Source organism: Eschscholzia californica, unplaced genomic scaffold (genome assembly GCF_041429995.1).
Source record: "Eschscholzia californica isolate CP2 unplaced genomic scaffold, dmEscCali1.0.p SCAF_1, whole genome shotgun sequence".
Lineage (NCBI taxonomy): Eukaryota > Viridiplantae > Streptophyta > Magnoliopsida > Ranunculales > Papaveraceae > Eschscholzia > Eschscholzia californica.
This window is the reverse complement of record NW_028238198.1, coordinates 44,540,011-44,559,538: the sequence shown is the minus strand read 5'-3', so window position 1 is coordinate 44,559,538 and position 19,528 is coordinate 44,540,011. Positions and strand designations below refer to the sequence as shown.

The following is a 19,528-nucleotide window of genomic DNA, read 5'->3' as shown; positions in this document are numbered from 1 at the left end:
GGTGCGTGATCGATGGAGGAGGGAGCCGGGCTCTGGCTTTGGTCCGTGAGGAGCCCAGGAGTGCCAGAAGAGGAGTCGCTGTCGGGCTGACTCGAAGCGGAAGGGAAGCCGTGAGGGAGTGCCTATAGGCACATCAGACGCTTGATGAGATGCTTGACGAGGAGCCGATGGTGATGTCCTCGGAAAATTAAAGGAACCATCATCGTGGATGGAGACCATCGGTCGGTAAGGAGGAGGAGAAGAGATCGGATGTTTAGACAAGACCGGAAATTTGTCTTCGTAAAAAAGGACATCACGAGAGGTGATTATTTTACGAGAATTCAAGTCGAAAACGCGATATCCTTTTTTATTGTGGGGATAGCCAACGAAAATACCCGGAGATGCTCGAGAATCTAACTTTGTTTTTACCAAAGGACGTCTAGTAAAGCACAGACATCCAAAGACCCGAAGATGGTCAAATTTGGGAGGAGAACCCAAGAGTTTTTCATGAGGAGAAATGCCTTGTAATGTTGGTGTTGGCAATTTGTTGATGAGATATACTGCCGTTAGAACACATTCACCCCAAAAGGAAATTGGGAGATGGGCTTGAAGACGTAAGGAGCGTGCTACTTCCAGAATGTGTCGATGTTTTCTTTCGACGATGCCATTCTGTTGAGGAGTATGAGGGCAACTAGTTTGATGAATAATGCCCTTCTTACGGAACCATGATTGAAGTTCATGATTCATAAATTCCATACCATTATCAGATCGGATTGATTGAATTTTCGGAATAGGAAACGTTCCTTGTCCGGATTGTAAATTGGAGATGGAAGAATCAAATTGAGTTGATATATAATTAGAAAAATTCTTGAGAAATTGAGTAGTGTCGGATTTATTTGACATTAAAAAAATCCAAGTGCAACGAGTAAAATCGTCCACTAAAGTTAAGAAATAACGACAACCAGAGTTTGAGGGGACAGAGAAAGGTCCCCATAAATCCGCATGAATTAATTCAAAGGGACGAGAAGAAGTAGAATTGCTTAACGGAAAAGATAAACGTGTAAATTTGGACAAGGGACAAATTTCGTACGGATTTTTATTGAATGAAACTGATTTCATACATTGAGTTCTTGAAATTAAAGACTTAAAAAGAGAAGAAGAAGGATGTCCGAGGCGCCAATGCCAAATATCAGAAACATCTTTATTATATAGACTATTACTAGAAATTGAAAAGGAACAAATCCTAATATCCGTGCGGAGAAAGTATAGTCCTTCATGGAGATCACCAAGTCCAATCCTCGTTTTCGTCACTGGGTCCTGAAAGACACATGAAGAAAAATCGAATGTTACTAAGCATCGAAGAGAATTGGTGAGTTGGGAGACAGAAATTAAATTGATTTTAAATTTCGGAACATGTAAAACGTTTTTGAGAATTAAATTTGAATTGAAAACAATCGTTCCAATGTGACGTACTTGAATACGTTTACCGTCCGGTAAACGGACAAAACATTGAGGTGGAGCATCAACATAATGTGAGAAACGAGATAAAGAACTACATATATGTTTGGCGGCACCAGAATCAATAACCCAAGGAGAAGAGAGGAATTGAATACCTGTAAAGTTAATACCTGCGTCGGTAGATCCTTGAGTAGGATTGGAAGTGTCGTTAGAATGGCGTTGGTGATCGAGAAGTGAAAGAAGACCTTGATATTCCTCTTGAGTTAATGAGGTGGCTAGAGGTGCTCCTGTTGGAGGATCAACCGTCTCGGTTACGGTGGTGGCAAGTGGACCGGTCGGTCGTGGTGGGCGATTTGGCCGAGCACCCGAGTTGGAACGGTTTGGATAACCGTTTAATTGATATCATGTAGCCCAGATGTGGCCATGTTGTTGACAATAGTCGCAAAAGGGACGAGCTCGTTTAGGACGTTGAGCGTTTGGTTTCTCCATTCGAAAATTTCGTTGATCATTGTTGTATGTTGCAAGGGTGGCGGCTTCCGGTGGATTGGAAGTAGCGGCCATGATATTTTGTTGGATTTCTTCTTGTTTGACAAGAGAATGAATCTTTAGGATTGAAGGAAGAGGATCCATTAACAAAATTTGACTTCGAATTGCCAAAAACGGTCATGAAGCCCTTGAAGAAATTCCATAGCACGTTCTTGATTAGTACGATCAAGTAACGATTTCCCCTGACCACAAATACATGGATCGATTACCATGAGGGATTGTAACTCATCTTGTAGAGTTTTGAGTTGAGTAAAATAGGAGGAGACATCATGTCCTTCTTGTTTGAAGGATGAAATTGCCCGTTTCAATTGATAAATTTTGGGGGCATTGGTTTGAAAAAACCTTTCATAAAGATTACGCCAAATATCGGCGGCACTTTCATCGTATAAAACGGAAGACCGAATATCCGGAGCAATGGAATTGATAATCCAACTACTAACAAGATCATTACACCTTCCCCATGAGTGTAATTGATTTGGAGAAGTGGGTTTGGGAATAGAACCATCTACAAACCCGAATTTATCTTTTGTCCGAAGAGTCATCTTCATGGCTCTTGACCAAGAGGCATAGTTATCTCCGGTTAATAATGGAGTGATGAGAATAGTAGTTGGTGAGTCAGAGTGATGAACATCAAACACCGGATTAGGTGGAGAATGAGGAGTATAGTCTCCAGAATCGACTTCAGTAGTAGTCATGATAGAAGAAATTGATTATTAAAAAAAACTGAATTGGCTGTTATACCATGTGAAGAGGGAAATACCTCTTGAATAATAATAGCTTGAACACAGAGAGAAGACAAGAAAGAGAGAGAGATATGTGAGAAGATTTCTCTGTGTGTTTTATTCATTGATTTACACAAGTATTTATAGGTTTACAAGGGATTTACATATAGAAGTAATTTAGGAATAATGGGAAACTTCCCTATTCATGAATATTGGGAAACTTCCCTATTCATGAATATTACAATAATTAACAACTTTACATAATAGCAAAACTGCTATATTCTAACAGCAACAATGTTACAATCATAACAATTACTCGACAAATAATAAATATCTTCAGAAAAAAGAAAAAGTAACACCAACATTTCTTTTTCGAATATTTCAATTAGTATCTTGTGGGCCCGGAATCTATGAAAGCCAAAGTAGTTTGTATCTATAACCATATTTATTAAAATATAAAGTTTATGACACTATAGTTAGGCAATCGTCTTATACTAATAAAGTCTAATGTCATGGGCCTCATGGCCATCCTTCCTTCTTTTTTTTTGTTGAACAACATGACCATCCTTCCTGCTCCAACAAAAAGAGTCATCCTTCCTCTAATTCATGCTTTCCATGTAAAAAGTTTGTCAGAATTACTTTAAGGAAGCAAAATTCTTTTTTATTTCTTTCTTCATATTATAATGGAATAATGCTTTCCTGTTTGCAAATCCAATAAATCAAAGGACATTTGCCAACATTTACGAAGGGACAGGTAAAGGCTATAGTGTAAACCCTAAAAGGTGTAAAAAGAAATTGAGAATTAAGTGCATTTGTTTTTTTAGTCAGAAATCTAAATTTCAAAAGGATTCGTATAATTGTAATTCTATAATGGGTTAATTCCGTTTTGGCCCCCGATTTGTGACCAACTGGCCGTTTTGGCCTCCATAAGTGTCAGACAGTTCGTTTTGGCCCCAAAAAATTCTTAAATGGCCCCAAATTTTTTCAACCTCCCAATTTTACCCCCATGGCATTTCTGTAATTATCTTTTTTTTCTTTTTCTTTGTCCACCTCATCTAACAATCACCACATCACCTGTCCACCTCACCCTTCTTCTCCGGCGAAAGGTTGCCGGCCGGAATAAAAAATTCCGGCCGGCCACCTTTACCCAAAAAAAAAAAAAAAAAAAATTTTTCTTCATTTCTCTCTCTTCTTCATCTCCTTCTTTCTCTCTCTTCTTCTTCTTTATCTCTCTTCTTCTTCTTTCTCTCTTCCTCCGGAGAGGGGTTAGAGAGAAAGAGGAAGAAGAAGAAGAGAGATAAAGAAGAAGAAGAGAGAGAAAGAAGGAGATGAAGAAGAGAGAGAAATGAAGAAATTTTTTTTTTTTTTTTTTTTTTTGGGTAAAGGTGGCCGGCCGGAATTTTTTATTCCGGCCGGCAACCTTTCGCCGGAGAAGAAGGGTGAGGTGGACAGGTGATGTGGTGATTGTTAGATGAGGTGGACAAAGAAAAAGAAAAAAAAGATAATTACAGAAATGCCATGGGGGTAAAATTGGGAGGTTGAAAAAATTTGGGGCCATTTAGGAATTTTTTGGGGCCAAAACGAACTGCCGGACACTTATGGGGGCCAAAACGGCCAGTTGGTCACAAATCGGGGGCCAAAACGGAATTAACCCTTCTATAATTTGTATGTCTCTAATATAGCTAAACTACAAAAAAAAACTTCTTTGTATCGTGTTTAGCTACAATGATAGAAGCATATGAACATATGACGGAAACCTCAGGGGAGTGGGTGAGGGGGTGCGGGGAGGTGCGGTCGCACCGGGCTTCCCTCACCCAAGGGGCCCCTTTCTGAAAAGCTTATACATCGTAAAAGAAGCCAGCGTACATATGCCATGAAATCAATTTGGCTCCGTTGGTCCGTTCCTTACCTAGGACCATGCAGGCTGCGGGTTCGAGTCCTCCAAGCACTTTTTTTTCTTTTCTTTTATGAGGCAAGGAGGAGTTCATTTCTATGATGTTTTAAGGGCAATGATATTATTTCGTAGGCCCTCCAACCAATAACTTCTAAATAGTAAGTAAGTTGGTTCCGCTGGATGACCTATTTTTGTTATCTCATAAGTCAAATACGAAGCTAAATGTAAAATAACAAAACCAAACATTTGACGTTTCAAATTTTCTTCCTCTCTTATCTTTCTTTCTCTTTCACTCCTCCTTTAATTTAATAGGTTCGAAATCTTCTTTACAAAATTAATGTTGTTTTCTTTTGTTTTTCTATTAATCTTTAAGCAAAAATAAGTAATGTCTATTTTTGATGAAAATTCTGTAATTATATGTTTAATTTGTTGTATAGATGCATTTATATTTAATGTTTATTGTTTTGGGTGTACGCTATTTTTTATTGTCTTATTGCGATATAAAGGGCCCCGATTAAAACTTCGCACCGGGCCTCCAAATATTCAGCCACGCCACTGAGAAACATACCAATCAACATGGTAAAATAAGACCGGATTTTAAAAAACTTCATTTATCTCAATCTTAAAAAAAGAAAAAATTGATTTGTGTTAGAATTGTATGAAGACAGAAACCTACATTATACAAGTATTTTGAACATAACTAATATTCGTATTTGATATATTAAAAAAATTTATTATCAAACTTGATGACTATGGAGTGAAATCCTACTCCATCACTAGTACAAAAAAGATCGACCTTTAAAAGAACTATTGTTATTGAATTACAGTTGATTTCAAATTTCATTAAGGAGTTCAATGTATTCTATAATATTTCTCTAAAACAATGTTTACATTGCTAGATCATTTTCATGCATGCACCAACCTGCCTACTAACCATGGTTAATGGCAGTAATTCTGGTTTATATATAGACAACAGAGGGCTTGGAATTTGGAGTACCTTTCTTCTTTTCTTCTTTTTCTTATGACAGTAGTAAAGGAGGGAATCCAGGGTTGTCCCTTTGGCCTTAGAAATCATACTTTATGATAATGGCTTCTTTTACTATATTTTGATTGCCCATTCATTAATTTTAGTGGGAAAGTTTGATAGGCAATGTCTAAAGTTGGTATAGGCAATGCATTTTGCAACTTTCATTTGGTTAATTTCTTATGTTCAAGTTGGTTAGACATATCATCAAAAAAAAAAGTTGGTTAAAGACATTTACCCATTTTCTATTAATTGCCTCTGACCATTTGTTCTTCTAATACATTGCCTCTAACTATTTGTGAGTTTGGTTTTAGCGAAATTGTCTTTAAAAACTTTAGACGTGGTCTGTAAAGTCTCCTTCCCCTTGTAAGGAAAAGTTTTATTGCTTACTTTCTTTCTTGATTAAGATCTTACAAACATCTCTCTACTTATATAAACTAACACGATAGTCTTATAGAGAGAAAGAGAAGTTAGTTACAGTTTACCTAACTAAAACATATTAGCTAATATCTCTAACTAACTAACAATACATGTGAGAAATACACGCTTAATGAGAGTGCCCATAGTAGTCGCAGCAGGTTGGCACATAAGTCGTTATTTCAGTTAAGCTCATTTCCTTCCAACCATTCAGCTTGATTCCTTCATTCTATGTCTTCTACCTCACAACCCCCCTCAAATACATGTTTCGAGCTGGGAAGGAACATGAGTTTGCTTTTAATGAAATCCAAAGTAGAAAACGATAAAGGGTTTAGTGAGCAGCTCATGAAAAGTCTTAGGTCTGCTATCCCTATTTGTGTATCATAAAGGTGGACACTTATTAATTTCTCCTTTATGTGGATGATATTATTCTTACTGGGTCTAGTGAGCAACTCATGAAAAGGTTGATTGCTGAGCTTGGAAGAGAGTTTGCCATGAAACAATTGGGGACCTTACACTATTTCTTGTGAAATAAAACTTAGTTTATCAAGATCACCTAAATAGGGATAGCAGACTGAACCAAAGACTTTAATCATAGAGTAATTTGGAATTTTATGAAATAAAACTTCATAAGGTGTTTTACATGAAAGTACCTTGCTAGGTGTTCTGTTGATAAGGTAGGCAGCAGTGTCAAAGGCATTGAACAAAAAAATGCTTAGGCATAGAGGCCTGAAATAACAAAGTATTGGCCACTGAAGTGATGTGTCTGTTCTTTCTCACAGCTTTCCCATTTTCTTTTGGAGTGTATGGGCAGGAGCTTCTAAAGAGGATACCACACTTGTTCAAATGCTCTTGAAAGTCTCATTTGGCTAATTCAAGTGCTCCATCACTTTGAAAACACTTGATAAGAGTTGAGAATAGCTTCTCATAATGTCTTTGAATATGTTGAAAACACCTTAAGCTATGTGACCTCTTTTGCATTGGATGGATCTAAAAGAACCTGCTGAAATCATCCATGAACAAAATATAGTATCTTGTACCTATTTTTTTAATGACAGTGGTTGGTCCCCAAATGTCACAATGGATTAATTGAAGAGGGATAGTGGATACACTCTCAGACTGAGGAAATGGCAATATTTGACTTTTACCAAGTTGACATGAAGAACAAATAGAATGAAAATCCCTTGAAGTCAATTTGATCAATTGGTTCTTTTATAACCCCAGAACAATATTTCTTGATGGATGGCCAAGTCTATTGTTCCAAGTCTTGGCTGAGACACTGACTGAATTTGCTTCCTCAGACCCATCTTGATGGTTGTTGACAGGATTGATTGTGAAATAAATGCTATATAGGTTGTTAACAAATTGGTCTATCAGCTAAGACTTCTCTAGACCACAAATCTCTTATAAGAAAATCCCATGGTAGAAATTCCACACTACAAAAATTTTCTTTAGTGAACTTAGAAATGGACAATAAGTTCTTTTGAATATTTGGCACATGAAGTACCTTTTGAGCTCAAAAGAGGTTGTACTAGCCATGACAGTGACTTGTCCTGTGTTGTCAATATTCAAAGACTTCCCATCTCCAATAAGAACACCAGTAGTACCTTGATAGGGTGTACTTTCACTGAGATTGCTTTTTGAATAAGTCATATGACTTGTAGCTCCAGTATCTGCAATCCATTTCTTGTCTTGTTTATGTTGAGAAGATAAGTTTGTCTCTTCAAAAGTGGGTTGTGGTTCTATAATAATGTAATTAGCTTGTTCCTTTTCTTCAATATTTTGACCAACAAACTCATCTTCCTCAATCTCTTGCAAATGTAAATTTACAGAATTTCTTGGAGATGATTTGCTTGAAGAAGGATTTGAAAAATCTTTGAACCTCATTTTACACTGTCTGGTTGTGTGTCCCCATTTATAGAAGATGGCATAGGGAACTCTAGTGAAATCAAAGAAAATCCCTCTTGTTTGAGAAGTGTTTGATATGTCATTTTGTCTATTCAATGCTTTTGATTGTGCTCCTTCAAAAGACTGGTTTTGATTTACCAATCTTTGATTTTGAAATGGTGATCTCATAACACTCTTATTCTGAAATTTCTTGACAAAATAAGATTCATTGTCATCACTTCTTTCTTGTTCTTTCAACCAGTTTTCATGACGAGTTAGTCTGCTTCTTAATTCTGCAAAATTCAGAATTGCATCTCTATTTTGAATTGCTATAAAAAATTGAGAGTATTCTTTTCCCTAATCCTTGTAAAAACTATTCTAGATAAATTTTTATCATTGACTCTATCATTCAGAGCCACAAGAGAGTCAGCTATGTTCTTTATCTTACTCAAGTACTCAGAGATTGAAGCAGTTCCTTTCCCAATAGTTTGAAGTTTATTTCTTAATGATGACTTCTTGGCTTCGAATTCTCGAAGATAAATCACTTCTAGGTATTTCCATATATTCTAGATGTCTTTAAGTCCAATATGTCTGATGTTATAGATTGACTGATTGTCGCTTTAATACATGATTTTACAAAACTATCACTTTTCCGCCATTGAAGATAGGCTGGATTAACCATATATCTACCTTTAATACAGTAAGTTGTGGGGGTTCTTCGTAAGTACCATCTATATAACAGACTAGATCATAGCTAATTAGGGCATTCTCATTTTGATCTTTCCATATCAAGAAATTAGAGCCATTTAATCTAACGAAAATTAAACTTGTAATGTTAGCATTGTGAGTGATCTGACCTGATCCCAAATTAGGGTTTGTACCCTGAGTTTGGGGAAATTTCATTGAAGAAATTGGTTCTCTGATTCGTTGACACAGAAGATTCAATTCTTCTTCCTTCGATTATTGAGAAGACTAAATCACTAATTCTTTGATAACAAATGGTTCAACTCCTTTCTGATTCTGTCCCAATTTAGGTTTTCTAACTTTCGATTTGAGTTGAAAATCACTTTTAGGCTATGGTACCATTTAAAGAAAAGTTTTATTGATTACTTTGTTTCTTGATTAAGATCTTACAAGCATCTCTCTACTTATATAAACTAACACTATAGTCTTAGTCTCTTAGAGAGAGAAAGAGAAGTTAGTAACAATTTAACTAACCAAAACAAATTAGCTAATATCTCTAACTAACTAACAATACACGTGAGAAATACACGTGTAAGGAGAGTGCCCATAGTAGTCGCAGCAGTGAGGTTGGCCCATGAGTCGTTATTTCAGTTAAGCCCATTTTAGGAGGGCTAAGAGATAGAAGACATAGAATGAAGGAATCAAGCTGAATGGTTGGCTTAGGGAGAGTGCCCGTAGTACACGCTTAAGGAGAGTGCCCGTTACAAACAACGTCGCCGTTTAATTGTCCCAACTACCCATATATTTGGACGCATTTGATTCTTTTTTGCCGCCAATATAGTTCCACTCCTTAATGTTATTGACTGTAAAGTTGCCCTAAATGCGTTTTCTAACCCTAATTTACAAGAAATTCAGATCTTCAGAAAACCCTTTCATCAGATCATTTTCTTACCTAAGAACTTCAACAGAACCTTACTTTTACAATTCAAATCCTCAAAAACTTCTTATTCTTTTAGATCAATGCAGAAATATGAAACAATTTAGTCAAATTCAAGGGCACATTATTACTTCAGGTCTCAATGAAAATCAGATTTTGATTGGTAAACTTGTTGAAATATCAGCAATTAAATTCCACCAAAACAACAAGAACATGGCACTTCCAGTGCAAATTTTTACCCAAACATTGAACCCTAATCAGTTCAGTTGGAATACCATTATTAGAGGATACTCAATTAGTCAAAACCCAGAAAAATCTATCCTCATTTTCAATCAAATGCGTGGGAATTCAATTGAACCAGAAAGCTTCACTTATGCTTTTGTTCTTAAAGCTTGTTCTCGAATTAGGGCTTTTGAGACTGGAAAATCTGTTCATGGTGTAGTTTTGAAGTCTGGGTATGGATCACATTTGTTTGTTATCAATACAGCTATTCATATTTATTCATCATGTGGGGATTTAGGTTCTGCTCGAAAAGTGTTTGAGGAAATGTCTGAACCGAATGTTGTTACCTGGAATGCTCTGATCTTGGGTTATGTACATAATCATATGGCTGATGAGGGGTTGAGGGTTTTTAACTTGATGTGGTTAGAAGGTATTAGACCTAATGATGTAACCATTATTGGTGTGATTTCTGCCTGTTCTCAGAAGAAAGAACTCGAATTGGGAAGATGGGTTCATTCTTATATTAATAACAACACAGCTGAATTTAAATCGAACTTGAATGTCGAGACATCATTAATTGACATGTATGGAAAATGCAAGCAAATGGATTTGGCGAAAGAAGTGTTTAGTAAGATGAGAAGAAGAGATATTGGTGTTTGGAATGCTTTTATAGGAGGTTATGTTTCTAATGGATATTTCAGAGAAGCTTTAAACTTGTTTGAAGAATTAGAATCGGATGGGTTTGATCCTGACGAGACAACACTAGTTAACACATTGTGTGCTTGTGGAAATCTAGGGGCTTTACACGTCGGAAAAAGGATTCATTTATTAGCCGAAGATAAGTGCTTCATGTTCAATTCCATACTTGGAACAGCCTTGATTGACATGTATTCAAAATGCGGGTGCATCCACGAGGCACTAAAAGTCTTTAATCGGATCCAAGAACGAGATGTAATGACATGGACATCTATGATTTGCGGGCTTGCAGTTCACGGGTATGCACGAAATTCACTCGATCTTTTCTCGGTAATGTTGGAAATGGGTTTGAGACCGGATGGGGTAACCTTTGTCGGTGTTTTATGTGCTTGTAGTCATGCAGGATTGGTAGAGCGAGGACTCGAGTACTTTAACTTAATGAGGTATAAGTACAAAATAACTCCTACAATTGAGCATTATGGTTGCGTAATCGATCTTCTAAGCAGGTCAGGGAGTCTAGTTGAAGCATATAAGTTCATTTGTTCAATGGAGATTGAAGCAAATCCAATTATATGGAGGACACTACTAAGTGCTTGTACATTGCATTCAAACATTGAAATTGCCGAGGCAGTGATAGGAAATTTGTTCAAGCTAGAATCAGATCAACCTGCAGATTATGTTCTCATGTCTAATATATATGCTTCCAAAGGGAGGTGGGGTGATGTTGAGAAGATGAGAGAGAAGATGGAGGAAGGTAAGTTAAGAAAGATACCAGGGTTTAGTTTGGTAGAAACCAACAGAACAGAGTCGTTCCTTGAGCGTCAAGAATCTTAGTAATAAAGGGGAAGGATGTGACTGCGGAATGTACTTGAAAGAACACAGAAATTGAGCGTCAAGAATCTTAGTAATATAACTAAGAAACTAACATAAGCAGAGCCTTCCTTCTGAAGATGAAGATCTTTTCATAATCAGAATGATATGAGACCTCTTTAAAGGAAAACCAACTCAACAACAGCCTAATGGCAATGTTTGCTCGAACAAGGTCATGAGACAATCAAAATCTAGCCCTTGAATCTGCCTGGCAGTGAGATAGGCTTGCTAACATTTCAACTTCCCCTCTAATGGAAACTAAAAATGAAACTGTCTGTGTCATTGGCCTGATTCTCAAAATGCATGAGAACTTCAGAGTTAACTACTCCAGAGGTTCATGGAAGTCCGTTTTTACGGGTAGAAGTATCAAGGGATTATATCATAAGTACACTTCACAAAAGTACCCTTGTGTTGCGAGGATATGAGCATCTCCTGGGATAATGCTTTTTCGCTGTATGGACTTCGCGCAATAAGCCTCCTGCAGAAGGCGTTCATCGTCGTAAAGTAGGCCTGCTATGCTTTTTGGAAGAGGGTTTCTTTCGTGCATAAGCCGCTTAACGCAACAAAAAAGAAACAAACATGACAGATGCACCCTTTCTTTTCGGGAGGGTACTCTTAGAATCTCGGCTCGCCTATGGATATGCAGGAAGATGTGCTCCTAAGTGTGTAGAGATTTGTTTGGTTTGCTCGAACGGATTCCTCGTCAAGTCAGTTTCTAGGGTGTGGTGACTGGTTAGCGCGAATGCTTCTTCACAAAAGCAACTAAGCCTTGTTATTAGTACTGTTGAAGAAGCTGCAGATAAACGAGGCATCATATGGAGCTGGTTATTCTATCCGAAATGATTATTATTTTAATAGTTTACATATATATGTTCTAGTTTCGTCACAGGGAGGACAATTCTATTGATAGTACAATTTTTCCAGAAGATCCTAGTTGAACAGAGCGCATATTGGAGCATCTTAACCAACGGTTCGTGGCAAAATATTACATTATTGTGATCACGAAAGATTGGAATCGTTCTATATGATATCATTGGAGACGAGACATGAGATATGTCCTAGACTCCTTCAATCATGTCTATGTTGGTTGAATATAGTTTATATAGTGACTTTTTTTTTTAATTTGTGAGACATCTTTTACATAAAGAACAACAATATGTTAGAATAAACGAGTACAATCTTAGTTTTACGCAGTTGGAACTCAAAGATTTATCTAAGGGGTTCGTACAAAATCTGTATCTTCACTACATATGTGAAAACCCTAACATTTAAAAGAAAAATACATGAAATCATAACTCTTTACTAGCTCAGAATCACTGATAAAGATACTCCAAAAGCAATTTCTAACGGAAATCTCCCTTAGCACGAAAAAATACATACTAAAAAGCGTAACAACGGTAAAAACAAAAAATAGAGTAAATTAAATCGCTAATTTCACTATGAAAATGAACTCAAAACTATAAAGGAATTGGGAAAAATAAATAAATAAGTTCCTTTAAAATAAGTAAAAGGTTAATACTCTTTGGTTAGCTAGGCATTATATTAATATCATAATTTTGTAGTACAATTTTCACAAACATCTCTTCACGTTCTAAATCAAAATCTAGACGTGCATAGTTGAATGTAAGAAGGTTTCAAAATGAGAGAGTTTAGTGGTACTCCAATATCTTCAATAAACAAACCTAATTTGTTTCACTATAAAAGGGGATTAGATGTATCTTCTTCTTCATAAAACAAAAAAATTAAAATCAAAGTCTCTCTTCAGCTTCTTCTTCCACCTTCCTTTACTCAAAAATGGCAAGGCTCTTGCCATTCCTAGTTCATGCTCTGGCTATCTGTTTGATAGCTAGAGTTGTTTTGGCTGATAAGCCTTATGGTGAAGAAGCTCCGGCGAAACCAGCTTTGGGAGTGGAAGCTTCTCTCCACCTCAATGGTTACAGTTCTCCACCACCACCTCCTGCATACTATTACAGTTCTCCTCCACCACCAACACCTAGGTATACTCCTAATGGTCAAGAGCATAAGCCTCTACCAACACCGGCAAAGGCCCATGAACAAAGTTACGGCTACAAGTCTCCACCACCACCTACATACTACTACAAATCTCCACCACCTCCTTCACCAGAAGTTGCTCCAAAGTACGTTTACAACTCTCCACCACCGCCAACATACTACTACAAATCCCCACCACCACCTTCACCCGTTGTTGCTCCTAAATATGAATACAAGTCTCCACCTCCACCAACATACTACTATAAATCTCCACCCCCTCCTTCACCGGAAGTAGCTCCCAAATATGTATACAACTCACCCCCACCACCAACATACTACTACAAGTCCCCACCCCCTCCAGCATACTACTACAAATCACCACCTCCACCTTCACCAGAAGTAGCTCCCAAATATGTATACAACTCACCCCCACCACCAACATACTACTACAAGTCCCCACCCCCTCCAGCATACTACTACAAATCACCACCTCCACCTTCACCAGAAGTTGCTCCTAAATACGTCTACAACTCTCCACCACCTCCTGCATACTACTACAAATCTCCACCCCCTCCTTCACCAGTAGTTGCTCCTAAATACGTTTACAACTCTCCACCTCCTCCAACGTACTACTATAAGTCCCCACCACCACCTTCACCCGAAGTTGCTCCCAAGTACGTGTACAACTCTCCACCACCACCAACATACTACTATAAATCTCCACCCCCTCCTTCACCAGAAGTTGCTCCCAAGTACGTGTACCCATCTCCGCCACCACCAACTTACTACTACAAATCTCCACCCCCACCAACATACTACTACAAATCCCCACCACCACCAGCATACTACTACAAATCACCGCCTCCACCTTCCCCAAAAGTTGCTCCAAAATACGTTTACCAATCTCCACCACCACCAACATACTACTACAAATCCCCACCCCCACCTTCACCTGTAATTGAACCTAAGTATGAATACAAGTCTCCACCACCACCATACTACTACACATCCCCACCACCCCCTTCACCAGAAGTTGCTCCTAAATATGTGTACAACTCCCCACCACCACCAACATATTACTACAAGTCTCCACCTCCACCAGCATACTACTACAAATCTCCACCACCTCCATCACCTGAAGTTGCTCCCAAATATGTGTACAACTCTCCACCACCACCAACATATTACTACAAGTCTCCACCTCCACCAGCATACTACTACAAATCTCCACCACCTCCTTCACCTGAAGTTGCTCCCAAATATGTGTACAACTCTCCACCACCACCAACATATTACTACAAGTCTCCACCTCCACCAGCATACTACTACAAATCTCCACCACCTCCTTCACCTGAAGTTGCTCCCAAATATGTGTACAACTCTCCACCACCACCAACATATTACTACAAGTCTCCACCTCCACCAGCATACTACTACAAATCTCCACCACCTCCTTCACCTGAAGTTGCTCCCAAATATGTGTACAACTCTCCACCACCACCAACATATTACTACAAGTCTCCACCCCCACCAGCATACTACTACAAATCTCCACCTCCACCTTCACCCGTAGTTGCCCCTAAATACGAATACAAGTCTCCACCACCACCAACATATTACTACAAATCTCCACCCCCACCAACATACTACTACAAATCTCCACCCCCACCTTCACCTGCAGTTGCCCCTAAGTATGAATACAAATCTCCACCACCACCATACTATTACACATCCCCACCCCCTCCTTCACCAGCAGTTGCTCCCAAGTATAACTACTAATTCTCGGTCGCAATCCCTTGACTACTTATTTTCTCATGAGTTTCCTAAAGGTACTAGAGGGGAGAAAAAGAGACCATTGTTTTTTCATGGCAATTCCTTGGACTCTTTCTCTTGATAACCTGGAGTATTAATAACCACTATTTGCTATTTCAGTTCTAAAGATTCCTAAGTGTGTGACTATTTTGTTTTTTTGATTCAGGAAACTGACCTGTTGGTTTGTTCCTTTGTTCATTTCAATTCTTGAATATGCTCAATTCTCAATGAAAGATTTTATTTTAATTATTGTGAATGCTCTTTTTTTTTTTTTTTGAAATATTGTGAATGCTCTTTGTCATTTGCTGTTTTGGCTTTATTAGCCAATATGATTTGACTTCTCCAAAAGGTCTTTGAATGAATAACAACTAAGCCCTAAAATGCTTTCAAAAAAAAAAAAGGAACTAAGCCCTGATAGAGTGAATTTCCAAGTCACCCAATTATAAAGTCCAAACTTATGAAATATGTACATTTACATAAATAGTACCATCCATGAGCCCATATCTTCTTTTTTTGAGAGAGTTTATGTTCAAAGTTAACCTCTACTTTGAGATGGATCTGGCATATCTGAGACTAAATGCTTAAATCATCTATTATTTTGAATCTTAGCGATTTAGAAATGGAATAACTTGTGTCACCAATACTTTAACTGACACGAATTAAGGGATTGTCGCACTGTCCTTTGAGACCTTTAAGCTCCTGGTATCCATGAACAACTTGAGTGCGTATTGACCTAATACAAACGTCAATACAAACTTAATTAGTATCGTTACGTTTCTTGGAGTTATATTTTTTTTTCTGTCCTTAAAATAGTCTTTTGTTATGATCTCAATTGATAGTTTAGCCTCTTAATCCATTGAACATAGTTTTGATCTGTTAATGTTAATTAAACATTTTTTTGCCAACAACTGGTAGGTCTAGTTGGTGGTGCATCTCCTTCGCAATACAGAGGTCTGATGTTCGATCCCATGCATAGAAGTGTTAGAATTTATTGAAGTTGGATGTAAATAAAGTAGTTCGATGGGCTCTAGGTATGTAGTTTAGTTGGGCTTTAGGCATGTAGTTTCGTTGCACTTTCGACTGGTTTCTGTAATGGCTAAACATCTATTATATAAAACAGAAGGAAAAACGATGACTGGGACAAACATCCTTATTTAAATTTCTAACGATGGCTAGGGTATACCCTGTGCCCTAGGGCACAAACAGTCGTATCAATTAAATTTGACGACTTTCAATATTTATTATTGCTATACAGTGGATACCATAATTTTTTGGTATTCTACTTATTATTTATTTTCTTTTATTTCATTTTTTCTTAAATTAATTATTTTATGAGAGAGATTTCAATTTCTTTTTTTAACCTTTCCAATATCTTTTGTTTCCTTTTTTTCTCAAATTAGATATTTTATTTCTAAGAAATGTTTTTTAAATAGGTTATTTTATTTGGCCAGCGCTTTGGGGAAAGCTAAATAGTTTCCGGGGTGTGAAGACTTGGTCAAATATTGGTCAATTTTGTTTGACAATTTTATTTAGGGGGAAAGCAAAATACTTCTCCACCTCAGCTCTCTCTCTCTCCTCCTCACCTCACTCTCTCTCCACCTCACCTCTCTCTCTCTCTCTCCACCTCAACAGACCGGAACTCCGGCGAAGGGAAACCCCTTCGCCGGAGTTTCTAGAGAGAGAGAGAGAGAGAGTGAAAAATCGACCTAATCGGAGAAGACAAAGAGGTGAGGTGGAGAGAGAGTGAGGTGAGGTGGAGTGTTTTTTTTATTTTCCCGGAAAATTTCTAAAATTTTACATATTCCCTTTAAAATTTCACACCCCGGAAATTATTTAGCTTTCCCCAAAGCGCTGACCTTTTATTTCTACGAAGGACTATATATATCTTAAATTTTGGGAAAGACTTCTAGACAATATCTCTTATTAAATAAGGATGTTTGTCCCAGTCATCATTTTCTCTTCTGTTTTATATAATAGATACTAGGTATAGCCCGTGCCTTCGGCACGACGCCAAATCGCATTCATATTAAAATAAAATAAATTTGTTTTCTCGAAATTTAGAAGGACAATTACATTAACATATTTATTTTGATAGATGCAATTAAAGAAAATCTCTTTAAAAGAAACACACCCGAAATATGAACCAAATCTAAAACAAAAGCAAGAGGCTATTAAATGTCAGTAACGCCCACATATATGAGAAGTAGTAAATTTGGAGATGTTCTCATCAATTCTCACCATGGAAGCTGATATATATGGTCTGTAGTGGAGAGTAAGAGAGAAGATGAAGACGGTGGGGAAAATGTTAAAGATGATAACCGAAGATTTGAAGACATTTGGTTCTTCGCGTGAAAGCAAAAGTACACAATTGTGTAGGGTATTTGATCTGTTCGGGTACCCTGTCAGGTAGAAATTGGTCGGCAATACGTTCCAGTCACTCAGTTAAAGGTCTTTGCCTATGTCCTGAACACTAACTACATGCCTGACATGCTGGGTGCACCTATGTCTTGTAGCGGGTATCGGTTGTCCCTTAGGAGATGGGACCATCTTAATCGCGGCTATCTGATCTTCTTTGCCAACCTTTACCGATCAAATTCTAGTGCATTATAAGACGCAAGAGTTGTTAACGTTATATCTGTAAAAGAAAATAACATAGTTGATCAAAGAAACTGTTAAATGAAATCCAAGCAGAATATCAAACAAAAGGAAATTCCTTACATTATTAGGCCTCAAACACATAACAACTATATGTTAGCTTAAGAGACAAAAAAATAGAGAAGAGAATGTAACCCCTCCGTTTAGTGAGGAAATGATACGAGAAAGAAACTCGGGATATATCAAGTTAAAGAGGTTAACTTTTTTTACTGTTCTTGGAGGAACAAATAAAGGCTCATCTCAAAGCATAATAAGAATAATATAGTCAACGTTCATTGAAGAAGATTAAAACGAAAAACACAATTTAAATGTCGCATTTTGATGATATACACATTCAAACAAAAAACACTTAACAAATATATAAGAAGATTTTATCTCTCTTTCTTTTTTCCATTAGCTAATGAAAGCTTCAAGTAAAAAACTAAGCTCATTCATATCATCAACAAGAACAAAACCATTCAGAAAAAATATGTTAGACTAACATATAAGAAAAAGATAAACTACGAAATTAAGCACAGATACTCCCAAACACTTCCTTTCTCGACTAATTTATATAAGAACAATATACCATACGAAATTTGTGTATCACACACAATACCTACCTGCGTCTTCTAACCATTTCAAATGTTCTTAATCAATTGTGGGTTGAAAGAGAAAGAAAGAAGTTACATGTGGGCTACAAATAACATGTTGAAGTAAATGAAATGAATGTGGAAGCTTATGGAAACAATGGGTAAAAGAGAATAGATCTTTCAAATAAGTGTCCTGTTGTCATCAGACTTTGGTATAAGAAATCCAAACATATTTGATTAGGTATGCATAAGGAGATAAGTTAGAAAGTGGACTGGAGTTTTTTTTTTTGTTGAAATAAGTGGATTGGAGGTTGATCAGACAAAACCCCTCTTGATGATAAAAGTTGAACTTGATGATGAAGTGAACATACTTGTATAACAAATAAGAGGCATATTGAGAAAGGCTTCTGACACAATGAATGAGTGGAAGCTTTAAGCAATAAGTGTACCTACGCACCTACGCTACGCTGAGTAAATTGTATATTACAGAGACTAAAAGACGTTAACTACATGAAAGTTGAAACCCCCAATTTGGTTATGGCTCGAAGAATTTAAATATGTGAAATACCATATGGAATTCCAGTGTAGAAGTCCCGAACATGGAGGATTCTTGTAGATCACTCGAGGAGGCAATAGTGTTGACAATATCCATCACCACTTGTTGAATTTTTCTGCAGCAACCGAAAGTTCTTTTTACTTTTTTAATTGATTTCTTTTGCTATTATACTGAAAACCTGACTTGCTTTATCTGCTTGAATTTTCAACTTCTATGTCTTATCCTTCAAAATCACGTTTTCTGTTTCGGAATACAACTAAGTAGTCTGAAAACTAAACTCAAAGAGACTGCATCTATATTCATGACCCGTCCACAAATAAAAAAAGAACCTGTTTCTAATTCAAGCTCAATCCAAGAAATATATATCTAAAGTATGGGAAAGGAGACCACATGAAAAGAAAATATATATCAGTTTAGAAAAGAAACTAACACCACTAAGTGACTAACTCAAAGTAAAATGCTCCACTTGCTCTACCGGAACTTTGTAAATGAAGGGCGATAGAGATTACCAATCAATGTTAACAACCTTCCTTTCATTCCGGGGCAACTGAGTATTACAGAGGAACGGGAAAAGCAACTTGGAAGAAAAATTATCCCCATTAATG

General features: G+C 37.2%; 2 protein-coding genes across 2 annotated transcripts; both read left to right on the top strand.

Annotated features, from left to right (window-relative positions):
* Positions 1-9,420: 9,420 nt before the first annotated feature.
* Positions 9,421-12,455, top strand: LOC147567069 (pentatricopeptide repeat-containing protein At1g08070, chloroplastic-like). Its single transcript, XM_086653673.1, has 2 exons — positions 9,421-10,765; positions 10,862-12,455. The coding sequence occupies exons 1-2, from the start codon at positions 9,492-9,494 to the stop codon at positions 11,298-11,300; spliced, it is 1,713 nt and encodes a 570-aa protein (XP_086509799.1). The 5' UTR covers positions 9,421-9,491; the 3' UTR covers positions 11,301-12,455.
* Positions 12,456-13,070: 615 nt separating this feature from the next.
* LOC147567068 (uncharacterized) lies at positions 13,071-15,389 on the top strand. Its single transcript, XM_086653672.1, has one exon. It carries the CDS (start codon positions 13,131-13,133, stop codon positions 15,105-15,107), a length of 1,977 nt encoding a protein of 658 aa, XP_086509798.1. The 5' UTR covers positions 13,071-13,130; the 3' UTR covers positions 15,108-15,389.
* The last annotated feature ends 4,139 nt before the right edge of the window (positions 15,390-19,528 follow it).

Excerpts from the sequence above, each read along its gene's own strand:
- LOC147567069 (XM_086653673.1), top strand. The coding sequence starts at position 9,492 with ATGCGTTTTCTAACCCTAATTTACAAGAAATTCAGATCTTCAGAAAAC. Across the intron at positions 10,766-10,861 it reads TGCGGGCTTGCAGTTCACGG|TCATGCAGGATTGGTAGAGC; the intron begins GTATGCACGAAA and ends ATGTGCTTGTAG.
- LOC147567068 (XM_086653672.1), top strand. The coding sequence starts at position 13,131 with ATGGCAAGGCTCTTGCCATTCCTAGTTCATGCTCTGGCTATCTGTTTG.